Here is a 20,483-nt window from a genome sequence, read left to right as displayed (position 1 = left end):
CTTACTGTTGTCAAACATTTGCTACATTTTCTGTCAATACGAACACGAGGTTCTTAAAAAAAAATGATTAAAAAAGTTTTTGGTAGTATAACACAAGATTCTACTACTCTACAAAAATTTTTTTTTAATAAATTCCACACTGCTATCTCATCATAAAGATAGCGCAGTATTCAACCACAAAACTTTGAAAATCCGGATAAATGTACTCTCTAAATCTGAATCAGCGAAATTTCACTGATTCTCAGCGATAAGTATGCCACTATTTTAAAACAGCGTATATGCGCTAATTAATCAGTGAAGTTTCACTGATTATTTAGTGAAATTTCACTAATTCACAGCTCATATACGCTAATTGAAATAGTGGCATACTTATCGCTGATTCAGATTTAGAGAGTAAATAAAAAAATACTACGCCAAAACTTTCGGCAAATTGCCAATTCAATTGTTAACGTTTATTAAGATACGATTATACGAAAAAAAGAAATAACAAAACATTAGAGTTATTTTCAAGTGAAAAAGATTATAATCGTGAAAAATTTAATTACACCACTAAATAATGTAGGCGCTCTAATTAATCTTTTCCTTGATTACATGAAACGTTTTAGTAAGTGGTTACCAGCTGTATGTAATTAGTTTGAAAACTATGTAAAGTGCTTTTTTTTAAAATACTTCTTAACACACGATAATTAGCAAATCATTTATATTCACATCAAATTAAAAGTAGCTCAATTAAAAATTCATTGTATGTAAAGAACTTTTTGTTATTTATTTTCAGATAATTTAATATTAAACAATATTTCGCTGTAACCACTTTACCAATTAATTAATTTCTCATAAAATCACACACTTTACATAATTGAAAGTCAATGTCAAAATAATTTTTTCATTCACTCGAGTATTTTATGATCATAACATAAATTGACTGCTGTTGGAAATAACTAGATCATATTTTGTTAAGGGGGAGTGAGCAGTCGAGTGAAAATTTTTGTTTCCCCTGCAACATTCCGCGAGGGTGAAGATTCAAAAAGCACACACTGGGTCAAGGTCGACGACAGAATCACCCTTTCCAATCTGGAATTCGTTTAAACCCTAATTGAATTGCTAAACTTTGTATTTGTGAAACACAAAGGTTCTGCGCTTTAAATTCAATTTCGAGTTATTTTTTTTTGTAATGTGAAGGAAAATAATTTTTTTTAATATATAAATTGAAAAATTAGCTCAGAATTTCACCTGAAAAGTTTTTTTTTCTATGTAGTTGTAAACAATGGTTCCTAAATTTACAAGTTTTACTTTTTTAATTACTGGGAAGAATTGGAGAAATTTCAAATTAATTGATGTTCCCACTGGGACAACCTGTAATGAAGTGAGCAGGCAGAGACAAGAATGGCGTGAATAGTCGATCGAGTTACTATCGTTACGCCACTAGTGAGCGATAAGTTAACTAAACTCATCACTGCTTTGTCGATAATCAATAGTAACTTACTAAAATTACCAGGTGCCATCACCAAACATAAGTGCGCATGCTTTTCTCCTCTATTATCGTTGTTGGAGAGAGCGTTCATTATAAAATGGACTATATAAAGTTAAATCATGGTAAAATAAATATTTTATGCTGGAGATAATTTTATCTTAGTAGAAATTAATTTCAAAAATTATCTTCTTCAAAATTAAAATATTCGTGTTGTTTTCTTGTGAAATGTCTTTTCGAGAATGTGTTTATGGTCACTGGGGGGGGGGGGGGAGAGCGCGATTATGTAACTATTCCGCATTCCACTATTCCGATTCCGCATTTCACTATTCAGATTCCGCATTCCACTTTTCAGATTCTGCATCCCACTTTTCACATTCCGCTCTTCCAATTTCGCATTCCACTTTTTTCATTCCGTGTTCCACTATTCCGATTTCACATTCTATTTTTTCGACTAAGCATTATACTTTTAACATTTTGCATTTCACATTCCGCATTCCACTTTTCAGATTCCGCATTCCACTATTCCACTATTTGAAAAATGGAATGCGGAACCTAAATAGTGGAATGTGGAATCTAAAAAGTAGAATGCGGAATCTGAAAAGTGGAATGCGGAATGTGAAAAGTGGAATGCGGAATATGAAAAGTGGAATGCGGAATGTAAAAAGTGAAATGCGGAATATGAAAAGTGGAATGCAGAATATAAAAAGTGGGAAATTATGTTTCCGTTATAGGATTAATTAAATTGTGACAAAGTGAAATTATTAAAAAGTTATTTTTACCTTCTTGTGTGGAACCCCCCCTTAAAAAATTTACTACAAAATAAATTTTATTTTAAAAATCTTTACAAATTGTTATAGTATTCAGGGCAATTTGGTCTAAAATTAAAAAATCATTTTCCAAATTTTTTCGAGAAAATAGAGGGAAATAATTATAATTTGAAACACGTTTGAAACTATTTTGTAAATTAGGATCAGGAAATTAGTTTTCTACATAAAACAAGTTACTTCTGATTTGAAGAGAAGCTAAAATTGTATATATTTAGTTTTAGTTGGTAATTTTCGGAGTTTTCAGGGGTGGGAGGGGAGTAGGTTGAAAAATATAGTTGAAAATTTACTCAAATTCGTTGAAAATTATATTTCCGTGAAAGTTTTTGCTTGTAATTGGTGAGGCCGCCTTTCGTCCTTGATATTTATCACTAAAATGTAGATTTTGTTTCGTGGGGGATATGACGAAAGTTTCGCTATTCTATATATGTATACAAGATACTTAAGCACTTGTCGACAAGTTTACAATATATTTCAACAGTTTGCTAGCTCCTCGTCCAATTTTGAATATCGTTTCTCCCATTTCCCGTGTGCATGACGAAACTCAGTGGAAAGTCGACATAAGTAACCGTCTCATAAATAAATTCTCTCGACCACACATTCCTACCTTTTGGGGGGTTGCAAAACTTTTGCTAACAAAATTATTTTAACAAAACTGTTTATCACTATAATTCCACCATATAGATTATGTAATTCCAAATAATTGCTCAATTAAACTTTAAATTATTTATATTAAACATCACATTTGTTCATTGTAATGAATAAATATGAATTAAAATTTTCACGAAGAGGGAAAAAAGCTAATTAGAAAAATGTCAAAAAACATTTTTTTTTCTGATGCTTGAATTTCGGTATGAAATTTACGGTGACTAACTTTAATGAAAAATTGAGTGGAAGTTGGTGTGGAGTACAGAACAGAAGTAAAAGCGAACCCGTTTTTCTCCACATTATAAATGTTGTTGTACCAGAAAATAAAATTTAGTTTACGAGACAATTTTTTGTAATGTTCTTTGAAAAAAATGTTTTCAACACTTTTAGAAATTAATACCAATTCTTAAATATTTATAATTTTGATTTATTAAAATAATTATCATTATAATTCGATTATATGGGAAAGAATTTTTCGTTGAACTTTGAATTGGAAATTATTAATATTTCCTTAAGTTCGTATCCAATGACCCTCTGAAGGATTAGACATTGCGTGCCTTGTGGTGAAATTCGCCTGGTACCGCCTGCTTCAACTCATGTTTCTTTTCTCAAGAGATTGGATGGAAGACCTCAACCCTACTCACCCTTTCCATTGCCATTTTTTACTCCGCTATATGCAATAAACATAAATCCTGACAAACTACAATTCCCCGGCAGATGTTCACTCTTTCTCATTATTCAGGCCGAAGATACTTTTTGTTTTAAAACTCATTATACTGTAAAGATGCTTCCCAAGAAGAACACGCGATGCTATCGGTTAAAAAGAACATATTCCCTAAACATCTTGATAAAAAATTATTTAAAGAAATGGTTTATTACCCATTTGCGTCGAACAGTTAGAGTGACTTTGAAATTCGAAGCAGGGTGAAGTGTATATTGACTGTTGGTATTGATTATCGACAGAGCAGAGAAATTATTAGTCAACTCATCGCTCACCAGTGGCGCGACAACAGTCTCTTTTGATTGCTCACGAAATTTTTCTTCAACCTCCATCGTCCTCTTTAAAACATCAATTAATAACTTTTCATCAATTAAGAACTTACAGTAGTAGTAAAATTTCCTTCCATTTTTTATTCTGAGCTAATTATGAAAAAACAAATTATCAAAAGTACCAGCAGATTCTTGCCTTCTAAATCTATATTCAAATCCATTTATAATATGTACAGTCCATTGAAAAATTTCATCCCATCAGAACAATAATCCTCGCGGTACTTATTTCGAGCAGGGTTTTTTCTAAAGACTGCACTTTACTCGCGTCGATTAATGAGACACTCAATATAAAACGGTGTGCCGAGGCGAAGAGCCGGAAATCGAGGTCTCGGTTAGCGAAGCTAATTGTTAAAGTACATTACAAAGAGCCTGGCATGAAAAAAAAATTTTTTTTCATCCAAAAAAGAGATGAAGAAAAAGAGAAGGAAAAGAAGGAAAAAACTACCTCATTTATTCATTTAATTTCATTCCATTTGTTTCATTTTAATTGAACCTTGTGCGGGTAACGAACAAAACATGACAATTGCCTGTTCTTTTTCTCCCTTTCATCCTAATTGAACAGTGGAAATTGCTTACTTATCTTGTACTTTTTAGCTTTTAAATTTTACAATTTATTCTTTTTTGTAATATTCAATTCTTTTGAAAATAATTTCATCCAGTTAGTAATGATCTTTAAATCTATTTTTAATTAATTAATCTCGTAATTTTTCTATATTTGCGAAAATAAATGTCAATTTCATCAAGTGAAGTGTAATTATGAGTTACGCATTTAGGCAAACCATCCCAAAGGAAGTGGTTTAATGATTAAATGGCAAATATCAAGGGACGAACGATAAGCTAATGCCGTAAGGATCCTTCGAGGGATAACATAATGACGTCACTTCTCGACGTCGAGGATCTTCATCTAGGTAAGTTTAGGCAAACCCAAAGTCGTTTCCTGTATAATCATTTCCTGTGGGTAATCTCTAAGTAATCATTGATTCATAACAAAAGGTCATCCCTACTTAGTAAACCCAATTTCAAACCACAAGAAGGAAACAATTTTTTCTGAATATTAAATAGTTTCTTTCAATAATTCACAAATTATTATTTTTTAAACATTTTAATTAAATTATTATTCTAACGAAAAAAGCAATGACAGTCGTATGAATATTTATTAAAGGAACCGATATTCGTTGATATTTTAACAACCGTCTGAAGAGATATGTGATACACATTTATAAATTAATGTTTGAAGAGCAATAAATTGATTGAAGTGTCTTGGACGATATGTCTGGTATTAAGTAACTTGATTAACAATGAAAGATTCGGTTGTGTGACGTTGTCACTGAATAAAGTATGTAGTAGCAAGATCGATCTTGCAGTGCAAACGGCATTGCGCTACAAATATAGCTATCACTTTAATTTTTAATCAGAAAGCTAGAACTATCACCCGTCTACGAATTTCAATTCACAGTTACACTCAAGGCTTTTCCCAGAACGTGAACTATAATTCAACTATCTATTTCTAAGAAAATCTTCACATTTTTAATATTAATCATTAATATACATATTCTACAATGTAGAACTTCTTATTAATTTTAAATATCAAATGAAATGTTTATATCAGCGTGACTTTATAGAAGCTAATTGCAGTAGAAGAATAAGAAGGGTCGTCCTAGGAATATACCAATTTCTATGGACCAATGATTACTCCTAGGTTGTCCTTGCTAATTTACTCCATTGCGATGGGGTATTATAGGGGTCAATACGAATACAACTAACTGCTTCTCCATTTCATCTTCAATAATATACTCCACGTTGGGTGTAATTATTGAAGAAGACAGAAAATAATTCCAATTAAATGCAATTGACAGTTTTCGAGATACATTACAAGGTACCCGTATCAGGCAATAACTGCAATCTCTTGAAATAGACACCCAGTTCTATGGAAGAGTAAAAAAACTGAGAGTATAGAAGTGCGCAAAGTGTAACCCAAAAATAATGAATAAGACAGAACGGCCCACTAGAAGCGGAATAATAAATCAAGTAAGGGACCTCAGGCTGGGTAGACGTAACACTGGCCATAAACCTTATCCAATAGATAAATAACACAATTAGGAGAAATAAAATTTCAAAAATACAAGAATGCGGTCAATCCTTGACTCCAAGGACAATTATTTTAACAGAATTATAATTACATTAATTAATCCTTGAATTATTTTTCGTCTTCACTAAATAAGAGATAAGTTTTAGAATTATTTAATACAATCTCCAAATACTCCACCTTGACCGCTCATCGAGTTTGATTTTTCTTTATCGAAAATATATGTCGCAAAGTATTAGTACTTGTTTCTCATCTATCTTTGTCATCGTGCAACTTAATAAAAAAACATGACCAAAGACAGGCGTCTTCTATAAAAAGCAAGCTCATCTCTCTTTCTCCTTTCACAATTTTTCAAACAAACCCTCCACCTACAATCCATCTCCCCCTTCTTCTAATGACGTTCTACCTTCCAAATCTTTACAGCGTCAAAAAAATCCTCATCCACAACTATTTACAATTTCAAAATATTTTTTAAATTAGAAATAAACAACATTTTATATCATAAATAGTTTATTAAAAATAATTTATTTGATATTTATTTATTTGATAATTTTTATGAAAATTGATGACAAAAGAGGTAGATTTGAGTAAAAGATTACTTGGTTTAAAAATATACCAGAACATTAAGTGTCGGGAGCAATTTTCTTCAAGGTCACAACGAGCACAACCAATAACCGTATAAGAGTTCCAACATACATTGCACAGTGGATGATGACAGACTATAAAACTTTTAGTATCTTATTGTATGGTTTTAAACAATAGATATATACTGACAAACATACACACACACACAGACATTTATTTATATATATTTAATTTCCGTAGTAAATGGATCGCAAGGGGTGAATAGGTGCACGTATGTGTACTAGCCAATGCTTGCTTCCGTGTAAATTACCGTGCCACTCCACTTTGACCCACTTTGCTCCTAGGCATGCGAGGGGATTCAAGAACCAAGAATTTCCCCACATATACATACACGTTACACTTATTGTTTTCTAGATAAATTCCTGTATTTTGTAAAATCTTTTTCTAACATCAATCCTTCTTGACAAAATTGTTCCTATGCTAAAATCTAAATTCATGTTAGTATATATTGATTCCCGAAAAATTTATGCATGTCTACTGAAAAATTGCTCTAGAAAATTTGTATTTAAATATAAGTGTAGAAAATTACTTTTTTCTAGTTCCCATCCTTCTTTTTATTACAAAATTACAAAATTACAAAAATGGCAATTTACGGATTCCAAATTGCCGAATTATAAATTACACACTTTGAACTTATAATACACCATCGATAACCCGTTTTAGGGAACTTCCCCGGCGCCAGGTAGGTAAACTACCCGGGTCACGATGCTGTAACAAAACAAAGAACTTTCCCGGACTAGCTCTTACCGAGCTCAATATTTTATTTACACGAAGTTACGTTTTATATTGAAATAATAGGGCGTGAGTACCGCACACAGAGGAGAGACAAGATGAATTTAACACACAAATAAAACAATTGAATAAATAAAATTAGAAGAATACACAAGCATATTATTTTCTTTTAGATCACTCTTCTTTTTATTTTGAACTTTGTGAAGAGAACTGAGAACTTCCACACGCCGGTAATTTGCGTCGGTCGACCGAAAATGGCGGCGTCCTATCGGCTTGCCATGAGGTCTTCCGTCTCGATATTATTTCTCGGTCACACCGTACATTGGTGATATTTCCAAGACAACGAGGAAGAGATGCTCTGGACACTAACCTTTAATCCGGTCCAGACGAGCACGGAAATCCATCTTTTATTCTTTTTAATGAATTGACTGACAACCGTAGTGAAACCGTAATTATGAATCGGCAGCCAGGCACGAACTGTCGAAATTAGGTTAATTGACATCCTGCTTCGGTCCCGTATATAGGTCATGCGCACCTTGGGTTCGCCCCAGCAGCATGATAACAGGCCCAACATCTATGGCAGGTGGTTGCAAGTTGATAGTAGATTTGTGCCGATTAATATTAATTGTTGACACATTTTCGGTCGGTTGATAATTAAATAACAATAAATAACATTGTGTTTTCTAATCAACCAAAACGTGTGGAATTCTCTTGAGATAAACAATATGATTTTTATACAACTCAACATTTCTGTATTATATTGATTCTATACAATTCAACAAGATAATAATAAAGTAAAATGTTGAGTTCGATTCTGGCTACCGCATTTAATTTATAATAATTAATCAAGAATTAACTGAATAAGTTTCGGCGAAAACTAAATTCGGTTTTTATAACGTGATTATTTAAAATCAACGTTACAACTCTCACTTCCCACTCCCACTTTCACTCCTTCCTTCCACTTTCCACTCTCACTTCCCAAACCCACTTCCCAGCTTCCACTTTCCACTCTCACTTCCCACACACACTCTAACTTTCCACCTACCACTCTTACTACCCACTCTCACGTCACACTTCTATTTTCCACTTTTACTTCCCACCTTCCACTTTTTACACCCACTTTCTACTCCTACCTTCCACTTACTACTCCTACTCCCCTCATTATGTATTTTTGCACTTTCCACTTTTACTTATTATCTTCAACTTTCACTCTCTAACTTTTATTTCATACACCTTCTTGTCACTTTTACGCTACATCTTCCATTTTTCACACCTTCTTTACACTCACACTTATTTCTCTCACTTTCTACCTTCCACTTTTAATTGTTAATGAGGTATTTTCATTTAAAAGTGAGAGTAGTGTGTAAGAGTGGAAGTGGGAAGAGAAAGTGTAAAATTTAAGTGAGAAGTGAGAGTAGAGTGTGAGAATTAAAAGTAGAAAGTCAAAGTGGGAGTAGAAAGTGGAATGTGGTAAGAGTTAAAAGTGTGATGTGAGAAGTGGAATGTGAGAAGTCAAAGTGAGAAGTCAAAGTGAGAGTAGAAAGTGGGCGTGGGGAGTGAGAATGGGAAAGTTACAGAATGTGGGAAGAAGAAGTAGGAAGTGCAGTGGAAGGTAGGAGTAGAAAGTGAAAGGTGGAAAAGTGGGAAGTGAGAGTGGAAAGTGGGAAGTGGAAGGTGGGAAAGTGGGAAGTGAGAGTAGAAAGTGGAAGTGGATAGTGAGATGGGGAAGCGAAAGATGGGAAGTGAAGGTCGGAAGTAGAAAGTGAGAGTGGGAAGCGAAAAGTGGGAAGTGAAAACTGGGGAGGGAAGGTTGGGAGTGAGAGTGGGAAGCGGAAGGTATGAAGTGAAAGTGGAAAGGTGGGGACTGAGAGTGGGAAGTGGAAGTTGGAAAGTTTCAAAATCGACCCCCCTTACGTTACCAGACAAACAAAATTAGCATAAAAAGACGCTTAAATTAAATTCTTATCACTTCTATTATTTCCTATGGACTGGTATTCACCTAGATTGTTGCTGGGATGTTGCTGAACAACATCCAGAAGGATAGAATATTTTATTGTAACTTTAAATTTTTATATTCATAAAATTCATTCTAAAGATTTAATTTAATCTTAATTAGTTTCCAAAAAATATTTATTACACCGTAATTATTATATTATTTTTTATTTTAAACAGTGATAACGGTGATAGTAATTTTTTTAATAAAAAAATTGTGCATCGTTAATGGTAGGTGATTTTATTGGTACCTGCCATCTGGCATGGTGATCAACGACTCTTGTTATAAAGTGTCTCGCCTCCTTTTCACGAAGCGAGAATCGAACAAGACTTGGGTGGATAAAAGCACGTACCTATCGATTTTGCCGGTTACTGTAGTCATCGTCATACCCCAGTATATAACAAAAAAAAGAGAAATGAGAAAAGGAAGCATTAAACGAAATCAACCGCTCAACATGTCGAACGCATTTCTACCTATCAAATTCTCTCTAACAAATAGAAATCTGTAATTTCTACGGAAATTGATATATAACAATTGACATTACCATTTGTCTATTTGAATATTGTTGACTATTCTCTTATTTTTAATTATTTAAAAACTTTTAACCGAAAGAAATTTTTTTCTTTTATCAATGAGGATTTCTCAGTAGACCTTGTTTTTTAATTGTCAATTTTTCTCGATATTAAAACCATTATTAATAACGGAAAAGTAGAACAATATTAAAGTAGAAGATTGGAAATTTGTTTATTAATAAAAATTCTGCGTACTCTTCAAGTGCATTTAGGAGCGCAGAATGCATAAAAAATGTTTAATTAATTTGAATGTAAATCAGATTGCAATTGTTTTTCAGTATCTTTTCTGGTCTCTTGTGGTTGGATAGGGAGAAAAAAGTTAATTGAAAATAAGATAAGAACGGAGGGTTGATGCGCATGCTCTGCGGAAAAGGGGAGATGGTTACAATACCTTAATTAAGTCGAGTTGCTTTCCCTCCAAGTTCCTAGATGGATGGGGACAATATTACTATCACCTAAATGGTAATATCAGTTAAACACTCTTGAAACACATCAACTTAACGTCACGTCTCTTGAGAAAAGTCAATTATTTTCTACTTTCATTTTTTTTCTCGAAAAAAAATGACGAACTTCCCCCTCAACAAAATTTCAAGTAACAAGATTTTCAAGAAACCTGACAATTCAGAATAAAAAAAAAACTTTTAAGAAACACTTTTCTACAAGATAATTGAGAAGTAATAGCACTCAAGTAGAGTAATTGAATCACATTTATATGTGAAATTCATTTTAAACACAAGAAACTTTACGAGGGTTGTAAAAAAATAGCGAATACATTGTTTTCTTCTTTTTACAACGTTTACGCATACAATGAAAATTTTCATGTATAGCTTGCTTGCAAAAATCTTTATATGACCATGCCAATGTTATGCCTTGCAGTAAACTTACAAAGTGTATTTCAAAATACCACTTTCATATTATTTGATAATATTTTTTATTCCAAAGATTTATGAGTTTTTCAAAAAAAAAAATTTTTTAGAAGAATATTTTCATTCTTTATAACCGAAAACAAACCGTTTATTATTAATAAAAAAAATTCTTTTCTTCGGTATTTCGGCAGAAAATTTTTCAACGTGGAAATTTTGTTTCCGTTTCTTCACGAACATTGTTTGGTAACAAGAAAATAAGTAAAATATAAAACTCAGTAAAATAAATGTTTTTTCTTAATTTCTTATTCTTCGTCCCTTTTGTGGATAGACTTTAAGAAATTAAAGAATTCGAGGATGAAATAATATTTAATTAATAAATCGTGATTACGTGATTACGTGATTTGGAATATTAACGGTAAGAGACGCCGTCGATTCTGTAACTTTTCCACTTCCCACTCTCACATCCCACTACCCACTTCCTGATTTCACTTTCACTTCCCACCTTCTACTAACACTTCCCACTTTTCACTCCATCTCCCATTTTCTACTACCACTCTCACATCCCACCATCCACTTCCAAATCTGACTATCACTTCCCACCTTCTACTAACACTTCCCACTTTACACTCTCACCACTCACTTTCACTCCCACTCTCACCATCCACTTCCCAATCCCACGTTCACTTCCCACCTTCTACTAACACTTCCCACTTTACACTCTCACCACTCACTTTCACTCACACTCTCAACATTCACTTCCCAATCCCACTTTCATTTCTCACCTTCTACTAACACTTCCAATTTTCCACTCTCACTTCCCACTTTCCATTCCCACTCTCACATCCCACCATCCACTTCCCATCTTCTACTAACACTTCCCACTTTCACTTTCTACTCCCACTGTCACATACCACCATTCACTTCCTAATCCCACTTTTACTTCCTACCTTCACATTCCACTTTCACTTTCAACTCCTACTTCCTACCTTCCACTCTCGCTTCATACTTTTCATTCCCACTTTTCACTTCCCCACCATTAGGAGTGGAAAGTGAGTAATGGAACTGAATAGTAGGAGGTGAGAGTGTAAATTAAGAGTTGAAAGTGGAAAACGAAAGTGAGAAGTGAGAGTGAAATTAGGTATGGTAAGTGAAAGTGGGGGATGGAATGTGTGAGTGGGAAGTAAAAGTGAGAATGGATTGTGGGAAGTAAGAGTGGTAAATAGGTGTTGAAAGTGGAAAACATAAGTAGGAAGTGGAAGGTGGAAAGTGAGAGTGGAAATAAGGAGTTGAAAGTGGAAGACAAATGTGGGAAGTGAACTTAGAAGTGGTAAGTGAAAGTGGGGGATGGAATGTGAGTGAAAGGTGGGAAGTGAAAGTGTAAGTGGGATGAAAAGTGGTAATGGATTGTGGGAAGTGAGATGGAAAATAGGAGTTGAAAGTGAAAAACGAAAGTGGGAAGTGAGAGTGGAAATAAGGGAGTTGAAAGTAGAAAACGAATGTGTGAAGTAAAATTAGAAGTGGTAAGTGAAAGTGGGGAATGGAAAGTGAGTGGAAGGTGTGAAGTGACAGTGTGAGTGGGAAGTGAAAGTAGGAATAGATTGTGGGAAGTGAGATTGGAAAATAGGAGTTAAAAGTGGAAAAAGAATGTGGGAAGTGAAATTAGGAGTGGTACGTGAAAGTGGGGAATGGAAAGTGTGAATGGAAGGTGGGAAGTGAAATGTGGGAAGTAAGAGTGGGAATGGAATGTGGGCAGCGTGAGTGGAAAGTGGAAGGTGGGAAGTGAGAGTCGAAGGTGGAAGTGAAAGTGTGAGTGGAAGGTGGGAAATAAAAAAGTTAAAGTTAAAGTTAAAGTTTTTTTTCTTCAGGAGAGGGTGGGGGACTGTAGCCACGCCCACATGGAAATCTCTTATGCACTATTAACCCATTAAGAGAGAAAAAGTGGGGAAACTAAAGCTTCGCCAACAGGAAGTCATATTGCTCTCGATTATTTTAATTCAGTTATCGAAATAAAATAACATTAAAGAACAAATTTCCAATCACTCATTTTCAAATAATTAAATACCCTTTTTTCCGTTTGACCATTTCATTAAACATTTAAAAGCAATTTCTTTTTCTTCAAATAGAGGAGAATTTTTCCATAAATGCGAAACGTCGAAGCGATCATTTTACCTTTTCTTGTTGAAACATACATAGTAGTTTGTCTTGATAGTGATAGAGGGTGGAGACGATTTAGGTCGGCAAAGTGGATGGCGATAGGAAGTGTTCTGCAGGTAGTAAGTTTCGAATTTTGCAAATCGCCCACAGAAGCAAGTCTCGACGGTAATTTTCATGCGCATATCTTTGCCGCAACGTTGCGACCTACTTTCATCATCGATATGCGGAACATTAGGAGGAAAAAGTAACTGCGATATCATGATGATGTTATTCCAAGAGCTTCAAATACACATACACAGAGAAACTTTTTTCTTTTTTTTTTACTCTCCCACATCGCGTGTACCTTTTTTTCCACGAACACAATACTTTTGTCGATGAAAAAATGTGTATATATTTTTTTCTTCTCCTGGCGAAAATCGATTTTACCGTGTATAAAAGTCTATAAATGATTAAATAACGTGAATTATTCACACATTTTTATTGTGGAAGAGACATTCTGAGCTTATTTTTATATTTATAAAATTAAATTCAATCCGAATGGATATACAGAAAATTATTATTCTAATTGTGACGATGTGAATCGTCACGTCATCTGTCGGAATTTTCCCTGAACCGTGATTGTTAATTGGTATGGTAAATTAGAAAGTCGAAACTGCCGAGTGACCCACTATTAGTGGTGAATGTGTGTCGCGCGGCTAGTTAGTAGGAGAGAAAGTGCTAGAGGGCAGAGCCGCTCATTGTTAGAAAGAGATGATGACTCAGTATTGAGCCAGCGTTGTGCCAGTCGTGTCTCGTCGTTGGCATTTCTGCTTGCCGACTTGTTCAGGCAGAATTTCCTCTGACGATTGAGAGCGTCTCAGAGGTGTTGTTGTTTGTCGGGTTGTTGTTAAGGAATTGATTGTAGTTTATTAATTGAGCTTAAAAATTAATTGGCGCCTGAAGGCGAAATTTATTAACTTAAATTTCATATTATTATTTTCTTGAAATCGTCGGATTTTGTCTGGCGTTTAGCAGAACATTTAGATTTATTTTTAAAGTCATACGTCACATAATATACAATAATTTATTATTTATATTGTAATCAAAGAATATTATTTTTAATTGAATTTTTTATATAGGTCGTTCAAAGTATTAATTTTTAAATTTACGTTATACTCGCCCCTTCAATTTTTTACAAAAGGAAAGTAAACATTAATATTTCTGATAGAAATTATTTCCATTGTATTCTCTTCTATAACTTCTACAAAAGGAAATTATCTACAAAGTATATTATAAGTAACAATAGACAGTAATGTATGTTACTAATTTTCCCTCCCTTTGAATTTGACTATTTCTTTTTAAAGAATTAAAAAAAATATTTATGCTTAAAAAAATTATATTATATGAAACAAGAATATCAAATTTTTTTATTTCATGAAGAACGTCAAAAAAAAAAGTTTCCTTTTTGATAATTTTAATTAAGCTTATGAATGTTAATTCGCGTGTCACGTGTTGTTTTACTATTTGACTCGGATGTGTATACGTGTATGCGCGCAGAGATAGATAGAGAGAGAGAAAGAGTAAGAATTACGGAATAATGAAGTTCGTTGCGATACTCATTTATAAGTGAGAGAAGGTTTTTGGCGAGGGATTCAATTAAGCCGAGAGGGAAAACTATGTTATGAATTTCATGCAATTGTTGAATATAATCCTATATGATGCAGATATACATATAATGTTCTTACCAAAGGTTTGTAAAGACTCGAATGAATAATGGGATGAGTGCAATAGAAGATGGAGAATTTGTTACATACCTGCAACAGAAAATTTAATTTATCATTTTAGTGAGACGACAATGTACAAATGTTCATTAAAATGCATCTAACAGTATTCAAAAATTAGATTCATAATACAAAATTTTGAAATATGTTAAATAATTATAAATTCACCACTCTCCCATGTTTAAGAATATACAATTAAAATAATTGTTTAAAATTTGGTTTTTATTCCATTCAGTTTTTTGTTGTCATTCCTACTCAAAGGTATCATAAATAGAACTTTATATTGCGTCTGCTTCTCTGGCTGATTTTTTTTTAATCCATTTCGTCCGAGAAGTCACGATGAGCTTGAATTAAGTTTAACCCAAAAGTGCCCCCCCACTAATTTCTTCTCAGTTATTCAAATTGATTAGATTAAGTTGAAGACAAAAATCATCTAAGGAAGGAATTAAAAGAAAGCTCAATTTTTCTTTATTTTTTGTAGGTTAATTGCTTTTTTTGTTTTTTAAGAGAAACATTAAATTGTTTTTGTTAAAACATAAATTACTTATTTATTAAGAAAAATACTTTACTCAAGACAGTTTTAAAACTATCTTGAGTAAACTTATTTCAAGTATTTGAAGTTCTAGGGCTAATGAGCACTCCAAGGAAAATTTACAAAATATACAGTTCATATAAAATACAATAGTAACCTAAGGTTATCATGAGAGTTAAAAAGATAAATGCTGTGAACACATTTTCTAACAATACCAAATGATAATTAACATATGGGATATTCCATATATAATTATAGTGATTTTTTAAAGTCGGTTAAATATATTTCATGTAAAAATTTCCAAATTCAAAATTTCGGATAAAATATGACGAACAGAGTATGGCGAACAAATCAGAATAGTTTGACACTCTCGCGGGTTTTTGGGCCTGAGATATTAAGTAACCGAAAATAAAGGACCGCATTTTTGAAATAAGAAAAAACTTTTTTTAGGACAAATGAAAACAATTTTGTAAGGAAAATATATAGTTTTTTCTTTAAGTTTCAAATAACTTTATAATAGAAAAAAATGAACATTAAATTTCACACTGTTACAAAATGTTATAAAAAACGTACACCTGTTTCGTATTTTTTTAAGTTTATCATTTTCTGTTCGATGATAAATGTTTCTATTAAATTTTACTTTTTTTTGAAATTTTTTAAAATGTTTAATAAAATTTAAAGAAATGTTTTTAGAAACTAATTCTTTAAATTTAGATCAATTAAATATATATTTTACTTGAAAAAAAATGTACAGTTTAAATAGTTTTTTTTTAATTTAATATTTTAATAATAATTGAATTAAACCCTTTAAATTTTAGAAATAAACTATTGAGGGAATAAAATAAATTAGTCCATATTATCCATTATTTAATAATATTTATTTGATTATTGATTTTCAAAAATCGTGTTGTACAGTATTTTTTTAGGTTTAGTAAGTAAAAAAACTAAATAGAATACATACACTTTTTAAATAAATGTTTTTTTCCAGCAAACATTTTTATTATGTTAATAATATATACGTTAAGAAATAGAAATGTGGCATTCCTCACCAATATTTTTTCTGCTTATGTTATAACCGTCAAAAACACCAACAATAATATTGTAATTACTTCCAGGACCGAGACCCTTAAGGGTAAAGGATGGTTTATTAAAGGTCTACTTATTTATAAATAAAATAAAAAGTAATTTTGCTTTTTAAAAATTGTAATTATAATATAGAATCTTACCAGATGGAATGTAATCATAAAAGTTTGGTATTTATTGATTGAGAACATCCAATTTTATTACAAGTTGCAATTTTGAAGTAGTAAACATCAGGTTTAAATGTGGATGCGATATTTAAATCCTTATTGCATATTAAAATTTCCTTATCGAAACAAGTATTTAATGAGATGCACATTTGAATTGCATACCACAATAATTCACAATTAATATTAGTACTATTGTGCAACTTTATAGTGGTTATATTTTGTCGCTTTGGGATTAAAGTATCCACACTGTGCAATGTTATATCAAAATCACTTTCTTTTGGTTTAGCAAGTGTGACTAAAAAAATATGTTTATAAAGATTAAAATGCAATCCAAGAAAACTGTAATCAGAATTAATATTGCTGGATAAATGAAAATTATACTAATTCTAAAATCATAAGTTTACATCCAAACCTATTTGATGATGAGCGATGCATGCATCCTTGGCAGTATGAATATTAAAAGGTTGATTGTCAGTACCAATTACAATGAAATTAATTTCATATCCATCATTGATAGAATTTTTAGAAAACCGAATAGTTTCAGAATGCTGCTTAAAAAAATGTGTTATATGTTGTATATTAAGTTGGCACAAAGAAGAAGATATTCTCTCAATCAGAAAAACATTATTGTTGTTAACTAGTCTGCTTGCTTCTTGACGAACAAATTTTCTTTGTGCTTCGTTAATATATCTAATTATATAGGGGAAGAGATTCGGATGATGGTACTTTTTAACAGTACTTTTAACAGAAATGATATTTGTCAAATGTAAAACCGTCTAAATCTAAAAATCGATTTTTTGGTCATAAGGTCCCTTTTCTCAGACGCGGTCACACAAATGCATATGTTTGCTTAATATTTACTTGGGCACAAGTTATGAGTCAAAAACAAAAGGGAACGCCCAACCGAACTTATTCTTTTAATAATTTGAACACAAAATGTTAATGACTTGAAAATTATTTGCTATTTTAACATCAATAAATTAATAATCCAATAATTACTTAAATTATGCCAGATAAAATTTATCAAAAATCTTCTTAAATGTAAACTAGCATTTTAATTTTGTATAATATTATATTAGTATTGACAAACGCATTTTTGCTTACAATGTCTGACATATTTCTTGTTTTCATCCACTGGATTGTGCATGAATCATCCGTGGTTTTTAATACTCTGTAGAATAATGGTGTTGGTTCTTTTATTTTTACTAAAATTTATAAGAATTATTAAAGAAAAAAATTTAATGAATAAACTTTGATTACAGTTGTTTCAAATAAATTTTGTCAACTATGAAGTGTATAATTATAGAAATATCAGTTACAACCTATAGTATATTCTCTGCTTCTTAAAAATTCAGAACATCTGGAATCTGTATGACAGGCCTGGATCATAATAAAGTATTTTCCTGGTTCGAAATAATAAGGACCGACTTTATAATTTCTGCATGTTATTTGATCATATACTACTAAAGTATTTCGTTTTTCTTTGTTGAAAATAAAAACATTGTATACTTTTTCACAATCTTCGTAAATTAAGTAGTTAATGAACTGTATTTGAACAACTCCATACTCGAATGATATATTAAAAGAATTCGCTGAAGGTTTTCTGGGGTTAATTGAAAATAAAAATTATAAAACATGAAAAAACTGTAATAATGCATTTTCTAATAAGATTAATAAGTACCTATTACAGGCGTAGTTCTACAATCTGTTTCAACGAACGGTGAACGTATTGCCTCCATTGTAGAAACGGCAAAGGCATATTCGTTTCCAGGATAAAGGTCATAAATAGTAAGAGGTATTCCAGGAGAAGCAAACATATAACGTGTCCTAATATTTCTGTCGCCCTTGTCGATAACATGTATATAGTAAACCATATCTTTGGTCGCATTTGCTGGTTTCTTCCATAAGATTGTGCATGTTGTGTCAGTAAAGTTTAAAACCTCAATTGGTCTTTCATAGTTGCCTGCTATGTATTCTCTAGTATCTATAGATTCAGAAAATCTCGTTCCATTATGAATCTCAATTCTAAATTTATATTTATTTCCTTGTGTGAGATTAGTAAAACGATTGGAATTAGTATCTGCATTTAAGACTGCTGTTTCCATAAGAGTTTCATTCTTTCCGTCTACTTGAAGAAGCTGGATACGGTACCATGTCGATATTTCTTGCCAATGATAATGCTCTTTTCTAGTTAAAATTGCTTCATTTTTCTCAAATGAAATATAAAACATATTCTCTTTCGGTTTAATAGGTCTGCCTGAAATTTAATGTGAAATCATTTGTAATAATCTCAATTAAAAGTAATTTAAAATAATGCTACAAAAATAATAATGATGGTGAAGAAAAATTTTTTACACTGGATATCAGTTACCATTCAATATTTTATATTGTTTCGAGATTTTTGAGTAATATACATACGGTACGACTGCTCTGTAGTAACTTTTGTGCTTTCGTAAAATGCATTTGTACTTTTATCAACAACTCGGAAACTGTATGTAGTATTTGGAGATAGTCTAGAAACAAAAATAACTAAAGTATCTGCAGCTTGCATGTAAATAACATTACTGGTTTTTATAAATAAAAATTTATTTTGCTCTTTCACGTAAACTATATAATTTGTTTCCAGATATTCATCACTTTTCACAGGAATCGTTAACCAGACTTGATATTTTTCGATCTTGTAAACGTTAATATTTCGGAAAAATTTGTCTGTAACACACAAGTTTCTTATTTTCTGTGTACTTAAAGTAATTTTCCTCAGCTGAAAATTATTAATTTGTGTTTTACATATAATTTCCTTACTTACCGACTTTTTCTCCGGGAACTAAACATGGATTATCACACATAATTTTGGAAACAAAAAAAATTGTGATACAAATAAAAAGGAAAATTAATGTTTGCATCTTTAAAAGCAATTTTTTCAAAAAAAGTAAAAATGATTGTGGACTGGAAAAACGAAATGTGATCATGTGTAAATGAAAACTGTATATTTGTTCTACAAGTTTCACTCGCCTTTTTATAGAAGTGAAAACAGAAATTTTATTTTATTTCCTAACGATTTGTTTATTATCAAAATGCACGCCAACGTGTAAAAAATAAAAGTTCAATCACGAATTTTTAAAGAATGATACATATATCTTATCTATGTCAGTGGTCAAGGAGGTGGCACCAATTCTCGGTAGTGGCCGAAAATTGAACTAAAGAAATGTCTCAATCTCAAATTACTACACTTTCAATCGTTAAAAACCTCCTTTTCCGAATGTTTAAACAATTTTTTCAATAATTATTTATCAACATTTTGCAAAATTCCGAAAGCAGCGGGGTTCCCAGAGCATTTCTCTATATTTACCAAAAAATCCCAACTCTTAATATTCTTTTCTTTTTAAATGAGACCGCGATCACGAAACCATTTTTTCTCCCACCTACCCTTTATATAATTAGAAACAATTATTGAAACCATTGTTATTTAACAGATAGCTTTTAATGATATAATTTGATAAAATTCAAAGTTTAAAATTTTTAATTCAAAACTTCTTTTTTAGGACAAGTAAAAACAATTTTGTAAGGGAATTCTTTAGTTATTTCTTTAAGTTTCAAATAACTTTATAATAGAAAAAAATGGACATTAAATTTTACACTGTTACAAAATGTTATAAAAAACGTACACCTGGTTCATATATTTTTAAGTTTATCATTTTCTGTTCGATGATAAATGTTTCTATTAAATTTTACTGTTTTAAAATTTTTTAAAAAGTTAAATAAAATTTAAAGAAATGTGTTTAAAAACTAATTCTTTAAATTTAAATCAATTATATATATATTTTACTTTAAAAAAAATGTACAGTTTAAATAGTTTTTTTTTAATTTAATATTTTAATAATAATTGAATTAAACCCTTTA

The 20,483-nt window shown here is 31.5% G+C and overlaps 3 protein-coding genes across 13 annotated transcripts in view; all 3 read right to left on the bottom strand.

Moving 5' to 3' along the window:
- LOC122498227 (neurexin-1) overlaps positions 1 to 20,483 on the bottom strand; it is a 413,730-nt gene that overhangs the window by 222,185 nt on the left and 171,062 nt on the right. Inside the window, exon 1 of one of the 10 annotated variants that reach the window (XM_043605874.1) lies at positions 14,766 to 14,956. The exons of the other annotated variants lie outside the window; for them this stretch is intronic. The gene's annotated coding sequence lies outside the window, so the exon portion shown is untranslated. Of the gene's footprint in view, positions 1 to 14,765; positions 14,957 to 20,483 lie in introns of those variants that run through there. 10 annotated transcript variants of the gene reach the window in all.
- On the bottom strand, positions 16,301 to 18,030 carry LOC122498240. Its single transcript, XM_043605894.1, has 5 exons — positions 17,906 to 18,030; positions 17,688 to 17,788; positions 16,996 to 17,131; positions 16,560 to 16,878; positions 16,301 to 16,458 (listed from the first exon to the last, which is right to left on the bottom strand). The coding sequence occupies exons 1-4, from the start codon at positions 17,970 to 17,972 to the stop codon at positions 16,574 to 16,576; spliced, it is 609 nt and encodes a 202-aa protein (XP_043461829.1). The 5' UTR covers positions 17,973 to 18,030; the 3' UTR covers positions 16,301 to 16,458; positions 16,560 to 16,573.
- Positions 17,906 to 19,763, bottom strand: LOC122498232. 2 transcript variants are annotated; one of them, XM_043605884.1, is made up of 5 exons: positions 19,390 to 19,763; positions 19,002 to 19,292; positions 18,265 to 18,840; positions 18,093 to 18,186; positions 17,906 to 17,986 (listed from the first exon to the last, which is right to left on the bottom strand). In XM_043605884.1, the coding sequence occupies exons 1-4, from the start codon at positions 19,550 to 19,552 to the stop codon at positions 18,113 to 18,115; spliced, it is 1,104 nt and encodes a 367-aa protein (XP_043461819.1). In that variant the 5' UTR covers positions 19,553 to 19,763; the 3' UTR covers positions 17,906 to 17,986; positions 18,093 to 18,112. The 2 variants fall into 2 exon arrangements, with proteins under 2 accessions (XP_043461819.1, XP_043461818.1); XM_043605883.1 differs by having other exon boundaries at positions 17,906 to 18,186; positions 19,390 to 19,760.

This window comes from Leptopilina heterotoma, unplaced genomic scaffold (assembly GCF_015476425.1).
Source record: "Leptopilina heterotoma isolate Lh14 unplaced genomic scaffold, ASM1547642v1 Lhet_144, whole genome shotgun sequence".
Lineage (NCBI taxonomy): Eukaryota > Metazoa > Arthropoda > Insecta > Hymenoptera > Figitidae > Leptopilina > Leptopilina heterotoma.
This window is presented reverse-complemented; position numbering and strand designations above follow the sequence as displayed.